The following is a 22265-nucleotide window of genomic DNA, read 5'->3' on the forward strand; positions in this document are numbered from 1 at the left end:
AAGTATGAACGCATAAGAGACAGTCACACAACACATAAGCAAAGATAACACATGCATCTCATGAGTGACACAAATAACTGAGACACTCAAGATTACCGTCAGACCACCCCCACACACACACACACACAAACAAAAACACTCACTCTCACACACACACACACACACACACACACTCACAAAAACACTAACTCTCTCTCACACACACATACAAACACACACTCAAAAACACACACTCAAAAACACTCCCTCACACACACACACACACACACACACACAGACACACACACACACACACTCACAGCAGATGAATTCTCTGAAGGCCAGTAATTTGTGCCTTGTGCTGGTGTGTGTAGCATGGTGCTGATTGTGACTGTGGTCAGTTGATTGGATAAGAGCTTCAGACAGATGACCAATCAAACATCCGTGTCGACAAACAGCAGGCCATCCATTAAGCTACCACTCTCATTATCTCTACCACAACACACACACACACACACACACACACACCAGAACAAGGTACAGCTATTAAGCCCATGAGACACCAGACCGACAGTTGGCCATCAGTTCACGGTGTTCCTGTTTGTGAGTGGAGATGCCCAAAGTCACACTTTTGTGTCTCCAAGGAGAGAAGTAATTTGCCTTTGCACCGAAACAGAGCTGTAAATGAATATCGCAGAACATACGTGCTAGTTGGCCATTGACGAAGTCCCTGCGGGTTCAAGTGCCACTTTTTGGCACAGACACAGGCGATTGTGAGGTGGCGCAATAGCCGCCCTTCATCGCCGCTAGTTCTTTGATGTCGGTTTGGTGTGTCTCTGGCTTTACGGTGTGTTGAGTAAAAACGGCCTGCACAGTAGTTAGGACTGTTCGTTTTCACTAGCACACCTCGTCCAAAAGACATTACATCCTGCGTGTGGGACTTACAGGGGTTGGACAATGAAACTGAAACCCCTTTAGACCACAATAATTCATGCGTATGGTGTAGGGTCCTTTTGCTGCAAATAAAGCATCAATTTGTCTTAGGACTGACAGATACAAGTCCTGCACAGTGGCCAGAGGGACTTTGAGCCATTCCTCCAGCCAAAACACTGTAAAGTGGCTCAATTATATTCAGATCAGGTGACTGTGCAGGCCACGGGAGATGTTCAACTTCACTTTCATGTTCATCAAACCACTCTGTCACCAGTCTTGCTGTGAATGGTTGCAGTATCATCCTGATACACGGCGCCACCTTCAGGGTACAATGTTTGAACCATCGGGTGCACATGGTCCTCCAGAATGGTTTGGTAGTCCTTGGCAGTGACGTACCCATCTAGAACAAGTAGCGGGCCTAGGGAACGCCATGATATTGCAGCCCAAACCATCACTGATCCACCCCTGTGCTTCACTCTGGCCACACAACAGTCCGGGTGGTAAGCCTCGTTAGGACTTCTCCACACTGTAACTCTCCCGGATGTGGGAAAGACCGTGAGGGTGGACCCATCAGAGAACAATACATGCATCACATTGTCCCAAGATTAAAACCAATGTTTGGCATTGGCACAAGTGACCAAAGATTTGGCTATGGCAGCCCAACCATGAATACTGACCCTGTGGAGCTCCCGACGAAGAGTCGAGGTGCGCATTTACTTCTGCAGTGAGTTGGGCAGCTGTGGTTTTGTTTTTGGATACAATCGGGGTTAGTCCCCGGACATCCCTTTCAGACAGCTTCCTCTGTTGGCAGTTACTCCTGTTTGATGTGGTTCGTCCTTTGTGGTGGTATGCCGACATTACCCTGGGTACAGTGGCTCTCGATACACCACAAAGACTTGCTGTCCTGGTCAGAGATGCGCCAGTGAGACGCGCACCAACAAAATGTCCTCTTCTCATATGTCTGAATTGTGAATTGCAGTATTTTATGTGCAGCTGTGCTATTGCTCTGCTAATTCAACCTTCACACTTTGCTCTTACAGATTGTGATACAGGAATGTGAAATCAGTGAGGGTTGGCCACCAGGCCACGCATATTTATGCACAAAACCTCAAACACTATTTTGGCCAGTGTTTCAGATTCATTATCCAGCCCCTGTATGTGTGATTGGACACCTAGATTACTGTAATATGCTCAAAAAGAACAAAACATAAGTGCACAAACAAAACACAAATGGAAGATATTAGAGACGTGTGGTATGAGAGCTAAAAAGCTAGCCTAGCACGACCTGTTGCAGAAAGACAAAAACACCAAATCTAATCATCTCTAAATGTGAATCCTCACACTTCTTAACTACAAATAATGCATTATCTACTCATCCATTCGTCAGTGGGAAACCGTAGTCAGGTAATTGTATTCAAGTCCGAGTACAACTTTCAAAGCCATAAATCGCTATTCCAATATGACTTTTAAAAAATCTCTCAAACTTTTGAGCGCACATTCCTCCCTTGGTCTCTACTTATAGGCCTACTGTCGTCAAATGTTTGGCGATCCAAAAGATCCCAATGATTAGATGAAAGCAAGGCGTATCTCAAGCGTGGCGTAGCGTATAGCATCTTCCCTGCAGTGCGATTCCAAAGTAGCGCGGCCACATGCATTATTGAGCGGACTCTTCACTGAGCCACAGCGTAAACAAAGGTTTTTATCAATAAAGTAGCCTAGATATGTTTGATTAAAACTAAATATAGGTTCCTTGTTGCTCTACGGTATATATACACATACATACACACACACACACACACACTTCGGTCGGGCAACTTGAACACACACTCATGGACTTTGCCATGAGCTTAGTTGCAGGCTGAAGTTCATAACAACAACCACTTAGAAATTTGTTACAAACATATGCGCGTAGACTCACACGCACACTCACTCTAACACACATATACAAACTGGATACACACAACTTCCACTACATGTGCACATCTGCACAAACAGACTCTGGATGCACCCCCACCTTGCAACAGATGACCATCGTGTGTGTGTGTGTGTGTGTGTGTGTGTGGGGGGGTGTATAGATGCATGACTGACAAAGCAAATCGTCTGTCTAGGACCATTTGCCTTTGAATAATAAGAACATTTATCTTATCAGACTGTCTAGCTCTGCTTCTCTATCTCTTTCTCTCTCATCAATTCAGCCCTCTCACTTCCTCTCCTTCTCTCTTTCTTTCTCTCTCTCTCTCTCTCTCCACCTCTCAACCTCTCTCTGTCTGTCTATGATGATGTGTGTAAATTGCCGGCAAACAGCAGGTTCGCGACACTGAGGAAATAAGGACAACAAAGGCATGAATAAATAATGTCATTCCACTTTGAACTCTGCATCAAAGTGAATCACATACACACATCCGCACACACACAGAGGGCATGCATGTGAACACGTTTGTGTGGTCTATGTGTGTGTGTGTGTGTGTGTGTGTGTGTGTGCGTGTGTTTCCGAGTCTGCACTGACAGTGTTTGATCCCATCAAAGTGCCCACCCTCAAGGCTTCTGAACAGGCCAACATGGCCAGTGTGTGTATGTGTGTGTTTGCGTGTGTTGGTGTGTGTGTGTGTGTGCGTGTACTGTATCTGGTGTCTTATGTCTGAATATGTGTGTGTGTGTGTCACTGGCTGATGATGCTGAAGGGACAGGGACCTCAGGTCTCTGGGGACTTGGTTCCACAAAGTCAGTGATCAAAGCCCTGGCCTCTGTCTGTCTGCCTGTCTGCCTGTCTGCCTGTCTGCCTGTCTGCCTGTCTGCCTGTCTGCCTGTCTGCCTGTCTGCCTGTCTGCCTGTCTGCCTGCCTGTCTGCCTGTCTGCCTGTCTGCCTGTCTGCCTGCATGCCTCTCTCTCTCTCTCTCTCTCTCTCCTCCTTGGTCTCATAGACAGGAGCATACACAAAGTACTGACAGCACAGACAACAGTGTTTAACATACATCATTTATAGCCAGAGCTGTGAAGATGTTCCCATGAAGACTGACCACACAAACAAACACACACACACACACACACACTTTCTGTACTAAAAGGTGTGAGAAGGTGAACATTTCCCTTCTCACTGCTATGAACTTTGTGGACTGTTTGCTTGCTTTACCGCGAATGCGGGAGTAAGAGACGACAGACTCCATTCATTCTCACACACACGCAGCCACACATACACAGGGTCTCCCCTGTGATCGCTATATATGGACTTCGATGAACTTAATGAAAGTGTTGTTTAGTGTTTTGTGGGTTTGTGGTGCTTGTTTTGCTACACGGTGTGAGGGTGTGTTTGTGTCGGGTGTTTGCCACCGGTTTGGAAAGCGAGCTTCGTGCTGGGATAGTACTTTTACATCGTACCACTTGGGGAGGGAGTGGGGCATTCTCTTACAGGGATGTTTGTTTTGTGTACATTTTCATTATGTAGTTAATATGCATTCTGGGCATATTGGCAATTGTATTTGATTGACAATATTAACATGTTATTTTGCATACTACACTTACCGAATGGGTTTATTTTGTTAATAGTGAGCGAGATGTGCTATGCTTCCCCATTTTCAAGGGTATTATACCAATTTAGGTTAATAGATAGGCCTTTGTAAGAGGGTAGCTCAGTGCCCTTTAGGTGGTTGAGAGAGAAGGACAGCTTTCCTGCTGTGAGGTAGAGTTGTTTCTTTAAGTAAATATTGCTACGCTACATTTTGCCATTGAATCTTGTTTTGTTGAAAGTATTTTTGTTTTGTTATTATTATTGCAATTGCTAATGCCTGCAACCTGGACAGCAAATAAATATTGTGCATTGTTTAAAACGGAAACCACTGCTCCGGCAAATTTTTTTTCACCTCCATCACCACGTCCACATTCGTGGGCAGGCCGCGGCGGTCACTCACAAAGGCGCTAAGAAGGAGGTGTGTGTGTGTTTGCTTGTAGTACTTAATCAATGACTACAACTGCGGCCAGTCACAGTATGAGAATGATTTAGTGTTTTATCTGGCACTGCACTTTACTGCAGTGTGTAAAAGGAAATGTGTGCCTGCTCACATATAGTATACTACAGTCCTGTGGCAGTGTGTGTGTGTGTGTGTGTGTGTGTGTGTGTATGTGTACGCTCACACCCACCTCTCTCTGTGTCAGCTTCTGCTTGTCGATTTGCTTGACCTTGGGACTGTTCGCCAGCAGGTGGCGTAGTTTGACATAGCTCTTCCACAGCTTCTGATACCTGTGCGCGCACACACAAATACAGAGCCAAAGCACATTAGTATCACCTCCTCTCCCCCACCTTTATTAAGTCTGACCCTGTTTGAATATCAGCATGAACTTGTAGGAAGCCTGTGGGCAGCACAGGGCTTTATGGCCCTGCTGGGATGCCATAGGGGAGAGAATACTAATAAAAACCAGAGGGGTCTAAGGCTGCTGGAACATTCCACAGAGAGAGAGTGAACATTAGCAAAACCTCCTATTGACGATGTGGTCTCTCCCTTTCTCCCTCTCTCCATTGTCCTTCTCTCACTCCCCCACACTCCTTTATTACATTTTTAATATAAATACACACATAGAAGAGAATCGACAAAGAAATGAAGTAGGAGAGAGATGATTACTTTTGCAGGCACTCTTGGGTCACTTTTAGCTTTTTACACCGCCCTCACACACACACACACACACACACACACACACACACACACACACACACACACACACACACACACACACACACACACACACACACACACACACACACACACTAGGGCTGGGCAGCATATCAAAAAATAGATATATTCAATGCCATTTTATACAAGATATAAGAAATTACCATATTCGTAATATCGAATACGCGCAATATAGGCTACGCAGGTTACCATCTGTGTGCATTTAAAACTGGCCGCGTCAGGACACTGTAACCACCAGGGGCATAGGAAATGGGGGAGAGAGGGGTGTTTCTTTATCCAATCACGTTTCATTCTCCATGAAGCTTCAGTCTGAGCTCCGCCCTTTAAAGAGTTCACCACGCCCCTCAGCAGTGTCAGTAAACAAATACATGTCATTTTGATTGTCAGACACATCATGGTGACCAGCCAATCAAATTGTTCTATTGCTACAAGGCGGACATTCGTGTATCGGAAACATTCACGGCTAAAGCAGGTCTGTGCGCCCAAACCACATTCTGCTGAAGCTGACAAATAAACAATGTATGGGAGTCTATGGTCTCGTAGTGCCATTCATTGCGGAAATACGCTTGTTTGTAGGCGGTTACTTGAGTATTGGTGAGCCAATGCAAAACAAATAGGCAATAGGTTCAAAAGGTAGCACCTAGACGTAGGTTGCAACAGAAGGAATTTCTGTGGTCCTTTTCATTTCAAATTGCTTGAAAAGTGTGTGACTCCGCCAAAGAAATGTCCTGCCACACAAACAGTAAATCTTAATAAATAAAACCCACGGTCCTACACTGCTTTCACAGTTGCAAGTTACCAAGATGTTTCTCCGTGATCATGTCGATCAAAACCAGTTAAACTGTAGTTTCTTTTCACGTCTATGGTTGCTTAGTTTGACAGTTTTTCATTGAATCAACTTGTCTTTAAGATATGCTCTACATGCATGCTTTTATTTTTTTTATACAATTGAATGCAACCATTTAGATATATGACAGTATGCTGTGTTAACTATTTTGATATGACAAATAAATGATATTGCCATTCTCCTCAGCATATCAACATATGAGCTTTTTTTAGCCATATTGCCCAGCCCTAACACACATACTGCGTAACTTTCTGGTTCTTGATACTTGATACATACTGGGGAGCGTATAGGAACAGAGGTGATATCCCATAATATAATACACATGCTTAGATAGACACTGACTGACAGGTGGAGCACAGCAGTATCACTCTTCCCTTGGCTGCAGAGACTGACCTGACCTACTTCTGGTGACAGACACTGCTAAAACCAGCAAAGAGGCGTAGCACTGCATGTGGATTTAAATGTATTAAGTATTATATTTTTCTGTGTGAATGAGAGCATGTCTGTGTGCTTCTCTCTGTATGTATGTGTGTGTGTCTGCGTGTGTGTCTGCTTTTTTGTGTGTGTGTGTGTGTGTGTGTGTGTGTGTGTGTGTGTGTGTGTGTTTCATACTGAGGGTCTCCAGCGTAGCTGAGCTGAGCTGGTCTGATCCCAAAATGGACGATGATGGGGAAGGTGATGACATCAGAGTTGAACTGCTCCCGGTCCAACTGGTCTATTCGCACAGAGCTGGGTTTCTGAATGATGAAATTGCAGGCAGGCAGACACACACACACACACAAACACAAATACACATGACACAGGATGTCTAAAAACACAAGTACATCATTATAAGATGCTTGGCTGTGCAAAGAGACCTATATGACAATATGTATGAGTATTGGAGTTCTGTACAATCTAAAGCCATGAAGGTGTGTGTGTGTGTGTGTGTGTGTGTGTGTGTGTGTGTGTGTGTGTGTGTGTGTGTGTTTTCCCACCATGCCGGGGTGGGTGACGATCATGCCCTTGCACTCCTCTGCGTACTTCTGCCACTCCAGTTCCTCCCACTGCAGCATGTTGGCGATCTCCTCCTCAGGAACCAGAGGCTTACTGCTGCGTAGCAGATACAGGAGCACCTGATGCATGCTCAGCACCTCCTTACCGCCGTCTACACACACACACGGACAAATAAATGTACAATTTAATTTAGTAGCATCTCATGCATGCTCAACACTTCCTACACTCTACAGACACTTATAAACACATAAGACACACAAACACATAGAGACACACAAACACACACATACAGACAGATACACACACACACACACACACACACAAACAAACTCTCACACCACACACATCACTCAAAAACTATTAAATGATGGATAAGGCAGCAACTTATTGCACAATCTGTAAACATTCTCACACACACACACACATACAGACAACAGAAACAAACACAAACTTGGTGCAAACTCAACATTTCCTTACTTCCACATCATCTTCACACACACACACACACACACACACCTTCATGTCCCCATCTAAACATACTATCTTTTATAAAGACATCTTGGAGCTCTATAACTGGAATCGCACAGGTAAGCACACACACATGGTGTGTGTGTGTGTGTGTGTGTGTGTGTGTGTGTGTGTGTGTGTGGAGAGTTGTACATCATAATCTGCACAATGAAAGAAAGGTGTGCAGGTCAAACACACACAAAACACACACACACACAAAACAAACACACACACACACACTCCCCACCTGAATACAAGGCCATTCCCCAGAGAGCTCACCCAGTCAAACACAGAGCAAGGTTAATGGACACTCATGAAATATTGATCGACTCTCAAAAACAAGCATGCACACATCCGAATGGACACAGTCACAAAATCCATTCAGCCCTCGTCCAGGCAAACATGAAAAAAACACACACATACAGACAAAAAAGACCCCGCCATACACCCAAAAAGACCACCCTTCATAACAACTCAAGGTAAACATAACTCGAAGCTAAACAAACAGAAACCCAAGGTTGTTTGTTTATGTGGCTCTCAACAGCAAGCGTGCTTGTCCGTCCGTGCGTGTGGTGTGTGTATGTGTGTGTGTCCGCGCGCTATGTCTGGATGTCTATGTCTGGATAAGCATGCTGGAGTGTGTTTGGGTGTGTGTGTGTGTGTGTGTGTGTGTGCACACATGTGTGGGCGTGCGCATGGAGCTCTCTCCAAACGCCAACAGGCTCTCTACCACACAAAGAAACGCTTCCAAGAATGGTCTATTGGTGGGCTCTAAGTGAATAAACACACTTGAGTTTGGCCTTCAATGTCAACCGCCTCTGCGCGGCCGTCCAACCACCATGGGAGCTTTCCTGACACTTGTGTGCACTTGTGTGTAATCATATTTTTTGCACTCCCACACAAATGCTATTGTGAGCACAAATGTGTTTGTCAGAAATGTTTCTTAACATGACTTTTTGGGAGGTTTGTAGATAACAGTGGTCACATTTGGAGAGGGGATGCTGTTTGTCATCACTGCCACAAGGGGGAGCCACACTCCATGTTATGAATTCAGACCTAGTGCATTCAAAAAGTATTCAGACCCCTTCATTTTTTTCACATTTTGTTGTTGCAGCCTTATGCTAAACTAGTTTTAATTGATTTTTCCCCTCATAAATCTACACTCATTACCCCAAAATGACAATTTATTTTCTGCTGCATTGAAGGTTCCTTGGAGCACAGTGGCCACCATAATTCTTAAATGGAAGAAGCTTGGAACCACCAGGACTCTTCCTAGAGCTGGCAGCCCAGCCAACTGAGCAACCGGGGGAGAAGAGAGAGATGACCAAGAACCCGATGGTCACTCTGGCTGAGCGACAGAGATCCTGTGTGGAGATGGGAGAAACTTCCAGAAGGACAACTATCACTGCAACACTCCAGTTGCCCAACGGAAGCCTCTCCTCACTGAAAGACAGGAAAGCCCGCTTGGAGTTTGCAAAAAAAAAGCACCGTCAGACTGAGAAACAAGATTCTCAGGTCTTATGAAACCAAGATTGAGGTGTTTGGCGTGAAGAACGTGAAAGCATGGAGGTGGTATCATCATGCTGTGGGGAAGTTTCTCAGGGGCAGGGACTGAATGACTGGTCAGGGTTGAGGGAAAGCTGAATGGTGCAAAGAACAGAGATAGCCTCAATGACATAGCCAAGACACTGCAGGCGTGGCTTAGGGTCAACTCTGTGAACGTCCTTGAGTGGCCCACCCAGAGCCCTGACTGTTCACCGACAGTCCCCATCAAACCTGACAGAGCTTGAGAGGATCTGCAGAGAAGAATGGCAGAAAATCCCCAAATCCAGGTGTGCAAAGCTTGTCGCCTCATACCCAAGAAGACTCGAGGCTGTAATCGCTGCCAAAGGTGCTTCAACTAAGTACTAAGTAAAAGGTCTGAATAATTATGTCAATGTGATATCAGTTTTTCCCTTTTAATACATTTGCTACAAATTCTGAAATCTTGTTTTCGCTTTGTCATTATGGGGTATTGAGTGTAGATTGATGAGGGAAAAATGACTTTAAACGATGTTAGCATGAGGCTGAGACATAACAAAATGTGAAGAAAGTAACGGGGTCTGAGTACTTTCTGAATGCTCTGTATGCTTGTTCTGAACCATCAGGACAGGCTTTGTATGTAGAGATGCAAATAAGCTGCGTGTTATTTATGTGTATGTATCACTGAAAGAACGTACTGACATGTCACTTCAAACAGATATGCCAAACCCTAGATACTAGAAAACACTCATTTAATTAAAGCAACCAAACACATACCTTTGTGTGAGACATAAATAAGCACTCTCATGCACACAATCACACTCGCACACTCACCTGGGAGGAAGCGGACAAAGCGCGGCATAAAATGGAACTTCTTACAGCCAGGAGGCTCAGTGTCGGACTCCGGATCTGAGGGGGGGGGGGGGCAGGAGAACAGGAGCAAAGAGAGAGATGTGAAGGATGGGCTGATGCTGCAGAGACATAGTGTGATGTAGATGGACAGGTTGCTGAGAAAAGATTCTGATCAGGAGAAAGTGTTAAGAGTTGAGGGACATTTATTATTTTACAGCAGGAACATTTCAAACACTAGATGTGGATTACACACTATTATAGCATTTCTTTTTCAAAAGTACTAAGGGTGCCAATATGCACTTAAATTAGTCTCTGTGTGTCTGTGTGTCTGTGTGTGCGTGTGTGTGTGTGTGTGTGCGTGTGTGCGTGTGTGTGTGTGTGTGGTGTGTGTGTGTGTGTGGTGTGTGTGCATGTGTGTGCGTGTGTACAGTATGTGCGTGCGTGCACTTACCTGTGAGATTCCAGTCATACAGCTCTAAGATGTCTTTAAACAGATATTCGGCAAAAAGCTCGAGGCCTCTCACACAGTAGTTCTGGAATCAATGAGATGAATGACATGAGACACAACTGAGAAAAAGGATAACTACTCACAAGATTCTTTGAACAATAATTTGTATTTATCTTGGTCAAATTCACTTTAAATACATCTGGAAAAGGAACGAGTGGTGTCGAAAGCACCCGAATGCAGTGAATTTTTTAAGCAAACTAAACAGACGAAGCGAAGCGAAGCGAAGAACAGCCCTCACCTCAGGGGCCATCTCCTCGATGAAGTGAATGGTGTAGTCGATGTTGAAACGGATGACTCTGCACAGGGGAATCTGTAGAGACGGGGGCCAGGGAGGACAGACATGAAGCACGATTAAAGTGACTCTGATTTTGACAAGGATGAGGGCTCACTGAAACTCATTAGCAGTCTTCATCTGTGTAGCGCACTCTCTCCTTCTCGCTCGCACACACACACACACACACACTTCTGTTTAAACCCTGGACACACGGTACCTCCCTGATAATCTACCTGCATGCTCCAGTGGCTTACACCTGGCCTCTGTTTGTGCCTGTGTGTTTGTACGTGTGCGTGTGCGAGTGCGAGTGCGAGTGTGAGTGTGAGTGTGAGTGTGAGTGTGAGTGTGAGTGTGAGTGTGAGTGTGAGTGTGAGTGTGTGCACTTCATAAAAAGAAGGAAGTCTTTTTCGGCTATTTGAGGATTTTGGGACATGGGACAACAAATGGAGGCTTTACGTCCTTCACTGTGAATATTCCAATTCAAATGGTGCTTTCTGGTTTGCGTTCTCTTATAAGTAAGATAATGGACCCCAACAACAAGTCTACTTATCAGACCTGTACGCAATTTCAACTTCTCCGTCTCTCTGCCTTCCCTTCCACCCCCTCAGAAAGGAGGGCTTCCCTGTACTCCTAAATGAATCCTGGTCTTAGAAGCACTCCTACTCCCTTGCTTTCATCCTCCTGTTATCTTTTCCTCTCCTCTCATAGGCAGCAGGCGCAGCTTAAATCTCTTACCGCTCCACTTTTATATGCTGTCTGGAAAGGCAGCTCAATGCCAAACCATCTCTCTTTCTCTCAAATACAAACCCGCACGCACGCACACACATACACTTTCAACAACAACAGAGTTGCTGTTGAGGCCACAATCGCTGGATTTTGGAGAAAGACCACAAACACACACACACACACACACACACACACACACACACACACACACACACACACACACACACACACACACACAGAGTACAGAATGTTCTGCTGCTTTCCTCGCTTACACTGTGGGCTGAGGAGGTTGCGGGATAAGACAAAAGAGGTGTGGAGTAACGGGACTGTGACCCACCCCAATGAGAACACATGAAAACCAAATACAACCTTAGGCACAAATAAATCATTTACACACACACACACACACACACAAACACACACACGCTTTCAGATGGTAAGTCAAGCTTTGCTGTGAGAATCCCCCGAGTCAATCTATCTTTTCTGAAAGATCCTTCATTCATCTTCCAGTTCCATTCCTCTGTTAATTCCGACTACTCTGGGTCAGAGTTTTGGCCTCTCGCTCAAAAATACACACCAGCAGACCTATGCAAGTGAAGTGAAGACACTTGAACGTCAGTAACTGTGTGTGTGTGAGGGAATGAGAGATTCTGTGCTGTCACACACACACACACACATACAAACACACACCCACACACAGAGAGAGAGAAAAACACTTACGCTTGTGAGAGGCATGTGTGAGAACAAGGAGAAGCCTTCAAACAAGTACTCATGGTCGTCGTATTCAATCACAGTTGGCCGGTCCGTCTGACAGAGTGAGAGGGAAAAAGAATGGAGAAGAAAGGGAGGTGAGAGGAGGGATGAGCCAAAGAAAAGGAGACGCACAGGTAGGCAATACTCAAGGCAAAGAAAGAAAAAAAAAAAAAAGAAAAAGTCAATTTCTCACCAGGAAGTTGGTAGGTGGAGACACTGTGATGCGATAGTGGAAGAGCTTTCCCGAGTTGTTGTTCATGTCACGGCACATTTTATCAGGCTGAAACACAAGGAGACAAAACCCACAAGCATATTCAATGGGCCGCGGAATATAACTTGAGCTTGGCCATCTCCGTGTTAAAATGGAGTGTATGGTAATGCACAAGTGTGTTTCGAAAGGACAGAACAGACCTCTTCTCCAGGGTAGATGCTGTGGCGGATTCCTGTACGTCTGGATTTGGCACTGCACTTACACAAAGGACCGTCATTCATCTGCAACAGACACACACACACAGAGAAAGAGAGAGCCATGATTACATGCATGCACATTTTAACATGGAAAAAAGAAGAAACCTCAGAGAGAGAGAGAGAGAGAAGGTGTGAGTGAAAGAGAGAGGTCAGAGAGGAGGACTAGGGGTTCACAGACCTGTCCAGGGTCGTTGTACCACAGCTCCTCGTGCAGGCGGTCAGGGTGGGCCTTCTTGCGTTTGATCTCGGCGATGACATCAAACACATCAGAGTCAGAGCTGCTGGAACAGCTGGAGCCCTCTTCATCAGATTCACACTCAGACGCGCTGGAGCTCTCACCTGCGAGACACACACACACACACACACACACACACACACACACACACACACACACACACACACACACACACACACACACACACACACACACACACACACACACACACACACACACACACACACACACACACACACGACACTGAAATGCCAAGCAGACATGGAAAAGAGACTCATACAATAGCATGCCCAGCCATCTGAGAGAGGGTAAACAGGAGACCAGGCACATTATACTTCACCTCAGATTGAACCTCTAAAGACAGACACGCTGTCAACAACAAGCTGTAATGTGTTTAGTGTCCATGGTGACTCACTGCTCTTGTATACACACCAGCGCTGCTTGGCACATGTCACAGCTAGGTCAAATGCTATGTTGACTAGCCTAGCCCATGGCTAATGCACTGTGGTCAAACTCAAACGGATAATAATAATACAAATAATAAATCAAATGTCCTGGCTACTTACTGGAGAGCACCTCGCACTGACTAATGGTTAACACCACTAGGGGGAGTCATTTAAATTGTTCCTTTTTTCCCTCAGTTTACCCATTTTATAAATTTAAAGCTTTGCAGTTTTTGGTTATGGTCTATTTTATATGTTACTGTGAAATCTGTTTTTATGTCTGAGCATAGTTCAGTCGAACAACAGAGAGGAATTGGTAAATTCTCAATGCCATGCCAATGATATCGTGTGAAAACAAATCTATTTTTAGTGATGGGTGATATAAGGGGGACTAACAAAAGTGTCTGAAATGAAGAAGGGGCAACATGTTATTTCCACAATTTTTTTTCTTATTTCAACTGTGCATTGTATATGTTGTCTGTGCTTTCAAAGGCTACATATAGCATTAACACATTTATATGATTAAAAGGTTACTAGGCGACAATTAGTGTCTACGTCAATATTGACTGTTGTTTCTATGTTATATCAACTTAATCAACTTAACATTTTAAAGTGTAAGTAGGCAATGTGGTAGCTGATTTAGCCAATGTCAATGTCACACATAAAATATAACATAAACTACATCCATTTAAATGTACAAACGTTGGTCCACTTTCTGAAATGAAGTAGGGTCAATATTTACTATATTAATAAATATGTTCCCTTTTTAAACATTGCAATATTAGTATCTGTGCTTTTAATTATATGTTGCATTAACGTTGCTTTGGCTTTCTAAAGTGTCGTCACAGCATTTAGTGCTGTTATGTAGTGGTCATTTGTTATATCAATGTTTCAATAAACCTACTTAGTTGGTCTATGAAGAGTGCAAGTGCCCTTATCTGGTTACTGACCAGTTTCAAGAGGTCCTCCTGCTGAAATGATCACTGTAAGTCAGAAGTTGATGGTGGTACTGACCGGTCACTAGGTAACCATTCCCTGGAGCTCCACTTAGTGGTAACTACACAGTGTCAGTGGTCTTAAGACTGAGCTACAAAATGCCTCTGGAAAAAAACATGTATTTGGGGTATTTATAGGAATCACACTACCATCTACAGTATGTTATGCTTAACTCATTTTTAACGGCTTAGCTGAACATCTGATGTGTATTTGTTGCCGCATTCTCTGCTATGCTGAGAATGGAACACTGTACACTGTTAATGTGCCACTCCAATGACCTACCACTGTGTGACATTTCATATTTCACTGTTTATACTCCTGTTATGACATCATCCACAGGGACGTTACTGACAGGGGTGATTACATCAACCCCTGGAGTCTGACAACACCAGGTTTATTATCATTTGTTATTAGCCCTGTCTAAGGGGAAAGCAGGTTGTGCCACCTTGCTCAAACCATGCAGAGGTAGTAAGTAAGCAACTACCCTTAAGTCTTGTAGTGCGCGCTATAGAGACAATAATGAGGATATAATAGGAAGATCAAAAGGAAAAAACATTATAGGTTTTGAGATCAAAGCTAGCAAAACTTTCATTCTAGCTATTGTTCATCTACAGCCTGACACTGAAAACACAACCCGTGAAGCATTAGGGTTATGCCAAGGAAAAACAAGAGTCTATCTGTGGCGTTATCGTGGACAGTAATGCATTGTGGGGTATGTAGTCAAAGCAAGAAAATATGCATAACAGGTTGTCAGGGTCAGAATGGACAGTGAGTACAGCAGAAAGTGTACCTTGGTCTTCATCCAGTTTGGTTCTCGGCGGCTCCCATTTGGGTCGGGCTTCCTTGGCGCTCTCCTGCCTGCGACCCAGCTCCTCCTCAAAGCGCCCATACAGAACCTTCAGCTTACTGGTACCGACCACTGAAGAGTCACCCTGAGAAAACAAACATCACAGTCAGCACACGTCACAAAATTCCACATAATAGGGGCTCCAAAGAGGTCCTACTGTTAATTAAAGCATCTTATGTACTAGACATAATTCCAGAACTGAAACTGAAGACTGGCATCTCCTTTAAAATATTCGCTAGCAATTTATGACTTTCCCCTGGCGGAGTTAGTGTTCATAGGTGCATGCTGATAATGTAATATACCTTAGTGTGCATGCACCCCAGTGTGTGTGTGTGTGTGCGTGCGTGTGTGTGTGTGTGTGTGTGCGCGTGAGCTCTAGTTAGGTACCACTTGGTCCATGGGATCATTGGAGAAGTAGTTTTCGGCGTGCGTGCACCGGATCCATGCCGGCTTCAGCAGCTGCTGCTCCTCCTCTTCCTTATCGTCGTCGTGACGATCGCTGGGGGTAGGTGTGTCCTCGGGCTCGCGGCTCCTGAACGAGGAGGAAGAGGAGGCATGGCTCCGCTCACGACCCCCTGACCCTGAGCCAACCTCCGACCTGCGCTCGCGCTCTTCTTCCCAGCGTCCTCTCTTCCTCTCACGGCTGCCCGAGCGGCTCCGTCCACGCTTCCGGTGCCTGTCCGGAGTCGGAGAACTGCGGTTGTCTCTATGGCGATACCGCTCCCTATGTGAAACAGCCACCAACCACATAACATATAGTTATAGTATCTTATAGAATAAGTTTGTCATAAACTTAAACATAAAAGTCATAATAGTCTCTTACTTTAAAACATAAGCATTTGTTATATCAAGCCAGGAGCTTTCAACAAAACATATCAGATTGTCAAATCATATCAGATTGTCAAATCATACACATACCTACAATATGTGTCAAGCTTGTAGATATACACACAAACTAAGCATAGTCGTGCTATAGACAGTAAGATACATGCTTAAACACACACACACATATATACACAGACACACACCTGCTGCGTTCCGGACTCCTGTGTCTGGGCGGACTCCGGGGCCTATCATAATCCCCACGGTAACGTCCACCCTCCGACCTCCTCCTCTCGTCGCTCCGGCCCCTTTCGTTCCTGTCTGTGCCATACTCCATCTTGTGTCTGTCGACGCTGTGGCTGCTGTACCCATAGTTCTTGTGCCGGTGGTCAGTGTGGTGACCCCTGCCACGCTCGGGCGATCTGGGCCGGTCAGGCAGAGGCTTCTCGCTCTTATAAGGGGGCGTCTGGCGGAAGGGGGCAGGATTGAATCCTGGGGGTGGGTAGGATGGGTTGGCGTAAGACATTGGGGGGTACCCAGGCTGATAGCTCACTGCTGGGGGCATTGGAGGGTGCAGGGGCAGAGGCGGAGGGGGTACATTGGGCATCATGTAGGAGTATGGGTTCTGGGCATTGAGGGGAGCACCAGAGGGGCTGGGAATGGGTGGTGGTGGGTAGCTGGGGGCCTCCGGAGGAAAGCCCTGCAGGCGGGACGGGGCACTGCTGAAGGGAGGACGCATGGGACACTGGTTGACAGGGGCAGGTGGCTGCGGAGGCACAGAGAGGGAGTACGGTAGAAAGTCTGGTCGTGGGGGTGGGTACCCGCTGTTCTGCCCGCTGTAGCCTGAGCAGGGGGGTGGCGGCGGTGGCTCGTAGTGGTAGGAGGCCATGTGGGCCTGGGGAACGGGAGGCCTCAGACTGGGGGGGCGGTAGTTTTGGGGAGAGCTGTGTGGCCCTGGAGGGGGGCGCCCTCTGGGACAACCCCGGGATGAGTGGAAAGACATGGTCAAGACACCTAAGAGATGGATGGCACATAAATATGATCAGTCTGTCAGGTGCAATAAATCCAACTTCTCTGTGCTAGCAACCATAAATAGGACTGCGTTCCATCTCCTTAACTAACTATTAGGACCAACTGGAGCTTTAGAACCACTTCATCTCTAAGAGCCACTCTGCCCATCAAGGCTATGCTAATTGACAGTTTACGGCAAATGGGATATGCCAATCATTCCTAAACATCCAAAGCAATGGGATGAAGACTACACTGGATCTACTCGATATGTTATTTTATCACCGATCCGCGATAAGAAGACATTTTGACATGAAATGCTAGATCGACTTTGTGTCTCTTTTTACTTAGAGCTGATAAAGTTCCTATTAAATGTTAAGCCGGGGTAACTAGCTGATGTGTAATGTTAATTCACTAGCTAACTAGCCAGTCATCCTTTTCAGGCTAAGGGATTGATATTGATAATTCTCATTTCGTACACGTTACACACGAATAACGCGCAGCAATATGTTTGTATATTCAACTAACCTGCTAGGTCAGTTAACGATGCGAGCAATATGCTAAGAAAACATCACCTACCTTCACAAGCAAACAAGGCAGATAGTCCAATAAATAGCTGCAGGCTAACGTTAGCAGGCTCACTTGCACTTCAGCATTCACCAGCCCAATTTGGTGCTATAGACATGCAATTTATAGACGTGCACATATGAGGGGAAAATAGTTTGATGATAAAACAGTAGTAAAAACATGTGACAAACAAAATGCGTGGTTGTGTAAACATTAACACGGTAGCAGCCAACACATTATTTGCGCAAGTTAGCGAGCTAGCTACATTCATTTGCCGCCTACCGTTACTTGCTGAAGTGTAAGCAGCCCAACAATTTCAGCAGAACTGTTTTTAGTCGGCCTGTTGAAGTAGCTGGACATAGAACAACCAATCAAAGGATGCCCTTCTAAAATGCACCAATCAACAATCCAATGCTGTGTACCACTGAAATAATGTTCCCTGAGAAACCACGGCTTCAAGACAGAGTTCCCCGAGGCTGTGGCACCAAAGCCGTTAAGGAATATTGTCCTATATCAATGCTTCTTCGTTTGGAGAAGTGGATATTTGCAAAGAGGTTGTAGTACAGTTACAAAAATGTCCGTGATAAAAACAGATTCATTAATTTAACAGACATTCTCCCTTGAAACAATGTCATTCATTCATTCATTCATTCGGTCATTCAGTCATTCATTCATCCACACACAAACATAATTTTACATTTAGACTGCATGATGTATACAGTCATTCAAGTGCATTTATTTTCACTAATCGATTCAACCCTGTCCATTACTTGCCTATATTATTATTACTTGCACTGTTAGTAAGCAGCCACTGGATGACATTCTCTGCCAACATACTTCAGGTATGGAGGTGGCAGGAGCTCATGACACTTTACAGCAAGAGGGCAGCAGAAGCATGCAAATCCATTCAAATCACATAAGTCAGAAACCATCTGTAAGTTTAGCACAGATGTTATGTTTAATTTTAGATTAATCCACTACACAGTTTCATCTTGAAGATTCGTGTAAAATATAACGTGATTCACAATATTCCCGCTTCACCAGAGAATACTCCTGGAATACCTTATGTGTGTGCATATGAGCTGTTCTATGTAAGCAGTAGTCAAAACAGCGTTTAGTCCTATCCAGGAGAAATGACCACATATTCCCACAAACAATGAATGCAGTACCAGCAATACCAGCATGTGTCTCACATGTATATGACTGGGAGAATTGATTACTTCTCCCAAGATGAATCGTCTCCATGTGGTGCCGTCTGTAAATCATTTCAGATTTTGATTTCCACTCCTTCCTCCCTGGTGTGTGTCCACGTCAATGATCCAGAAGACTTAAGGCCACGACACATGCACACACACACACACACACACACACACACACACACACACACACACACACACACACACACACGCACGCACAGACACAAACACACTCCAGCATGCTCATCCAGACATCACATAGCAGTGTGCACATGGAAACCTCTGACCTCACACCACAGGAATACATGAAGACCAGAGTCAGTCAATAGTCTATACCTTTAGAGCATAACAATGAACTGTACGTATCATGGCAGTCCGTGGCTATAAAATTCAGTAACCAAAGCATTCTTTAAAATTAATTATTAGTTAATTAAAAATGAGTTTCTTTCATTACAGATTCTATTTTGGGAGGGCGAATTCCATGCTTGAAGCAAATAGGTAAACTAAATTGGTAAATTGTTCAAGGGTCTCCTTGCCCTCTCCCATCTTTCTCAAACTGTAATGTCAAGAGTAATGCAGTAGATTAATACCGACTGTAGTCTTTAGTATGTCTCTGGTCAATAGAACTCTGCTCATATTCTGTGATTATATTCCCTTCCGAATGAGTTCTGTAACCTGATTGAGAAGATTCCTTCTGCTATTGGTTTGGCATTTCCCACAGTGACCAATCCTCTCACTGTCACATGCAAGTACTAATACCCAACAACCTAACCTAACCATTAAAATAACTGCCCAACCATAGATCCTGAGCAGCAGGATACAACAACAATGTACAACGGACTGGAGACATCCGCATGCTGTACCTGGGATCCAATATAGCTAGTAAAGCTAGTAACCATCTGCCTCCGTTCCACAATTTAAGTTTTCCTGGCAAGAAGGTCTTGTCAATAGTACTGATAGCCTTAACAATGAATCATCTAAGCTCTGAAACTTGTCCTCGGTCACTCAATGTGGAATGGTATGCCTAAACTCTTCACAGGTTTTTCTACAATAGAAGGAATCACGTCACCATCAATATATAAAACCTCCCTTTCACCAGTTTTCCCCTTACTGGTATAAACCGTTCTACATTTGCTAGGTATCACTGTCATTCAACTTGGCCAACAGCCGACAGGTACATGGAGAAGTTGTTGTCAGCGTCGTCATGTCATCCATATAAGCTGGTTGAAAATACCACATGCCCGACACATCCTCAGAATTGCTCCTTTTTTCCATACATTCACCATGAGTTTCCATAAATATTTCAAAACATCAGGCGCTCCTTTATAGACCCAACAAGGTACCCCCTTAGGCCCTGGAGACAATGCAGCCCTTGCACAACACACAACCTCTTGCACCTCTCTCCACCTGGACGGGCCATTTCTCCAATTGGACGACTGTCTGCTGGATCCGCAGCAGATCCACATGCCTATGATTGTCTCTATGTACTTGTTGAAGATAACCCTCCGGGTCCTTTCTTTGAACTCTCAAATTTCCTGTTTTGTCTTGAGTGAATGAAGACTTCACAAACTAAAATGGATCTTTGTAGAATGCAATCCTTTCTTCTTCCTTCTTTGTCTGAGCAGCTCCGCCCTCCTTAACATAGCCAATCTAGTTTTTACCTCTGCCTGCAATTGTTAGTTAAGAAAGTACATTTGTGAAGTTTTGTGGCCATAATCAATGACAGCAATAGCGTAATGTTCAGCAGGAACGCAGATTGATTTAGCCTTGAGCCTTTTATTAACTTAATGGGGAACTAACACACAGGCATTTCTATATGACACACGGACTGAAATGATAACAGTAATGCATGCCAACATTAACACAAAAGGGAAACACAGTAGCATTCTAAAACCAGACACATATACACAGACTTAGACATGGAACACACAGAGTTATGGGAACTACACTTAATCACACTCACGCGAAAGCTGTGCTACCCCCTGCACGCCACAATGTTGATGTCTATACTGTACAGCACGGACATATTACACATGAAATGAAAGTTCATTTAATAGCAACCACAGCTATTTCTGATTGTTCAAATGACAACTAGAAAGAGCTGGATATCTGTCCAGTTTATTAGTGACATGTAGAATACCAAAGTCAACCACTGACCATATGACACAGGAAGCATAGATATAAGGAGCTATGCCTATACAAATAACAGAACACATGCCATACTCTCCTTTCATCTAGTGTCATCTATAAAGAAAAAAGTATTGATCAACCTCACTGCTTTGCAACCTGAAGCTGGGAATCTAATTACAAGAACTGTAGGCTACATTCATTTGTTTCTGCTTGCTTTTATAACCTCACTAACCAATGAATGAGTTCTTCATGTGACAAAAACCTGAATAGCCTCAAACCCATTTTGTCAGTGAATCATCTTTTCATTCATTGTTACATGGGAGGCTTCTAGAAATTTCTGATTAAATCCTCTCCAATAGTGTGCATGGTATATTTGCTTTTGCATCAGTAGGTAAAAGAAAACATCAAGTTTTGTCTGAAATGCAGTGCGTAATGACCTACCTTTCATGAATGCAGCTTTCCATTGACAGTACAATGGGAAGCTTTTAGGAATTGAATAGAGCCACAGGTATGAATAATAAAAAATAAAAACATCTACCAGCACATAAACGAGGCAGTCAGACCTTCATGGTTTATAATGGCAACACAATCTTTTAATCTCTTGCTCTTAAGCACTTCTATCCTACAGCAATGTTAGTGAAAACAAAACTCCAACCTGTTGCATTATGAAACTCCTTTGCTTCTCCATATTATTCAGGTCCAAAAGCCTAAGTCTATAAGCAGTACAGAGAGCCTGCTGGGGATGACTTTGTAGAGAGAACCGAGAACAGCTGCTGAGATGCCCTCTTTCTGTCCTCTGATGATGCTTCTGAAGGGGTCTGCATTACCTTGCTGAAGGCCTTTGAAGTGAAAGGAAAGATCATGTCCTCTGTGAAAGGACAGGTCAGAGACAGGCAGGAACACATTTCCCTCTGTTACTTCAGTGGGTTAAGTTAATATTTGATCAAAAATATTGGACTGTGTTTGAATGTGAAA

At 44.4% G+C, this 22265-nt stretch overlaps 1 protein-coding gene across 1 annotated transcript in view; it reads right to left on the reverse strand.

The window, feature by feature from the left end:
- Positions 1-18323, reverse strand: part of drosha (drosha ribonuclease III) — a 64316-nt gene extending 45993 nt beyond the window's left edge. The window contains exons 1-15 of the mRNA XM_031584466.2: positions 18247-18323; positions 17977-18072; positions 16596-17403; positions 15955-16291; positions 15511-15652; positions 13225-13385; positions 12990-13070; positions 12772-12858; positions 12546-12632; positions 11064-11135; positions 10769-10850; positions 10300-10374; positions 7419-7588; positions 7054-7178; positions 5047-5146 (exon numbers count right to left, since the gene is read on the reverse strand). Coding sequence (XP_031440326.1) covers positions 5047-5146; positions 7054-7178; positions 7419-7588; positions 10300-10374; positions 10769-10850; positions 11064-11135; positions 12546-12632; positions 12772-12858; positions 12990-13070; positions 13225-13385; positions 15511-15652; positions 15955-16291; positions 16596-17392 — 2316 coding nt within the window. The 5' untranslated portion in view covers positions 17393-17403; positions 17977-18072; positions 18247-18323. The remainder of the gene's footprint in view (positions 1-5046; positions 5147-7053; positions 7179-7418; positions 7589-10299; positions 10375-10768; positions 10851-11063; positions 11136-12545; positions 12633-12771; positions 12859-12989; positions 13071-13224; positions 13386-15510; positions 15653-15954; positions 16292-16595; positions 17404-17976; positions 18073-18246) is intronic.
- Positions 18324-22265: the final 3942 nt, after the last annotated feature.

The sequence above is a fragment of the Clupea harengus genome, chromosome 17 (assembly GCF_900700415.2).
Source record: "Clupea harengus chromosome 17, Ch_v2.0.2, whole genome shotgun sequence".
Lineage (NCBI taxonomy): Eukaryota > Metazoa > Chordata > Actinopteri > Clupeiformes > Clupeidae > Clupea > Clupea harengus.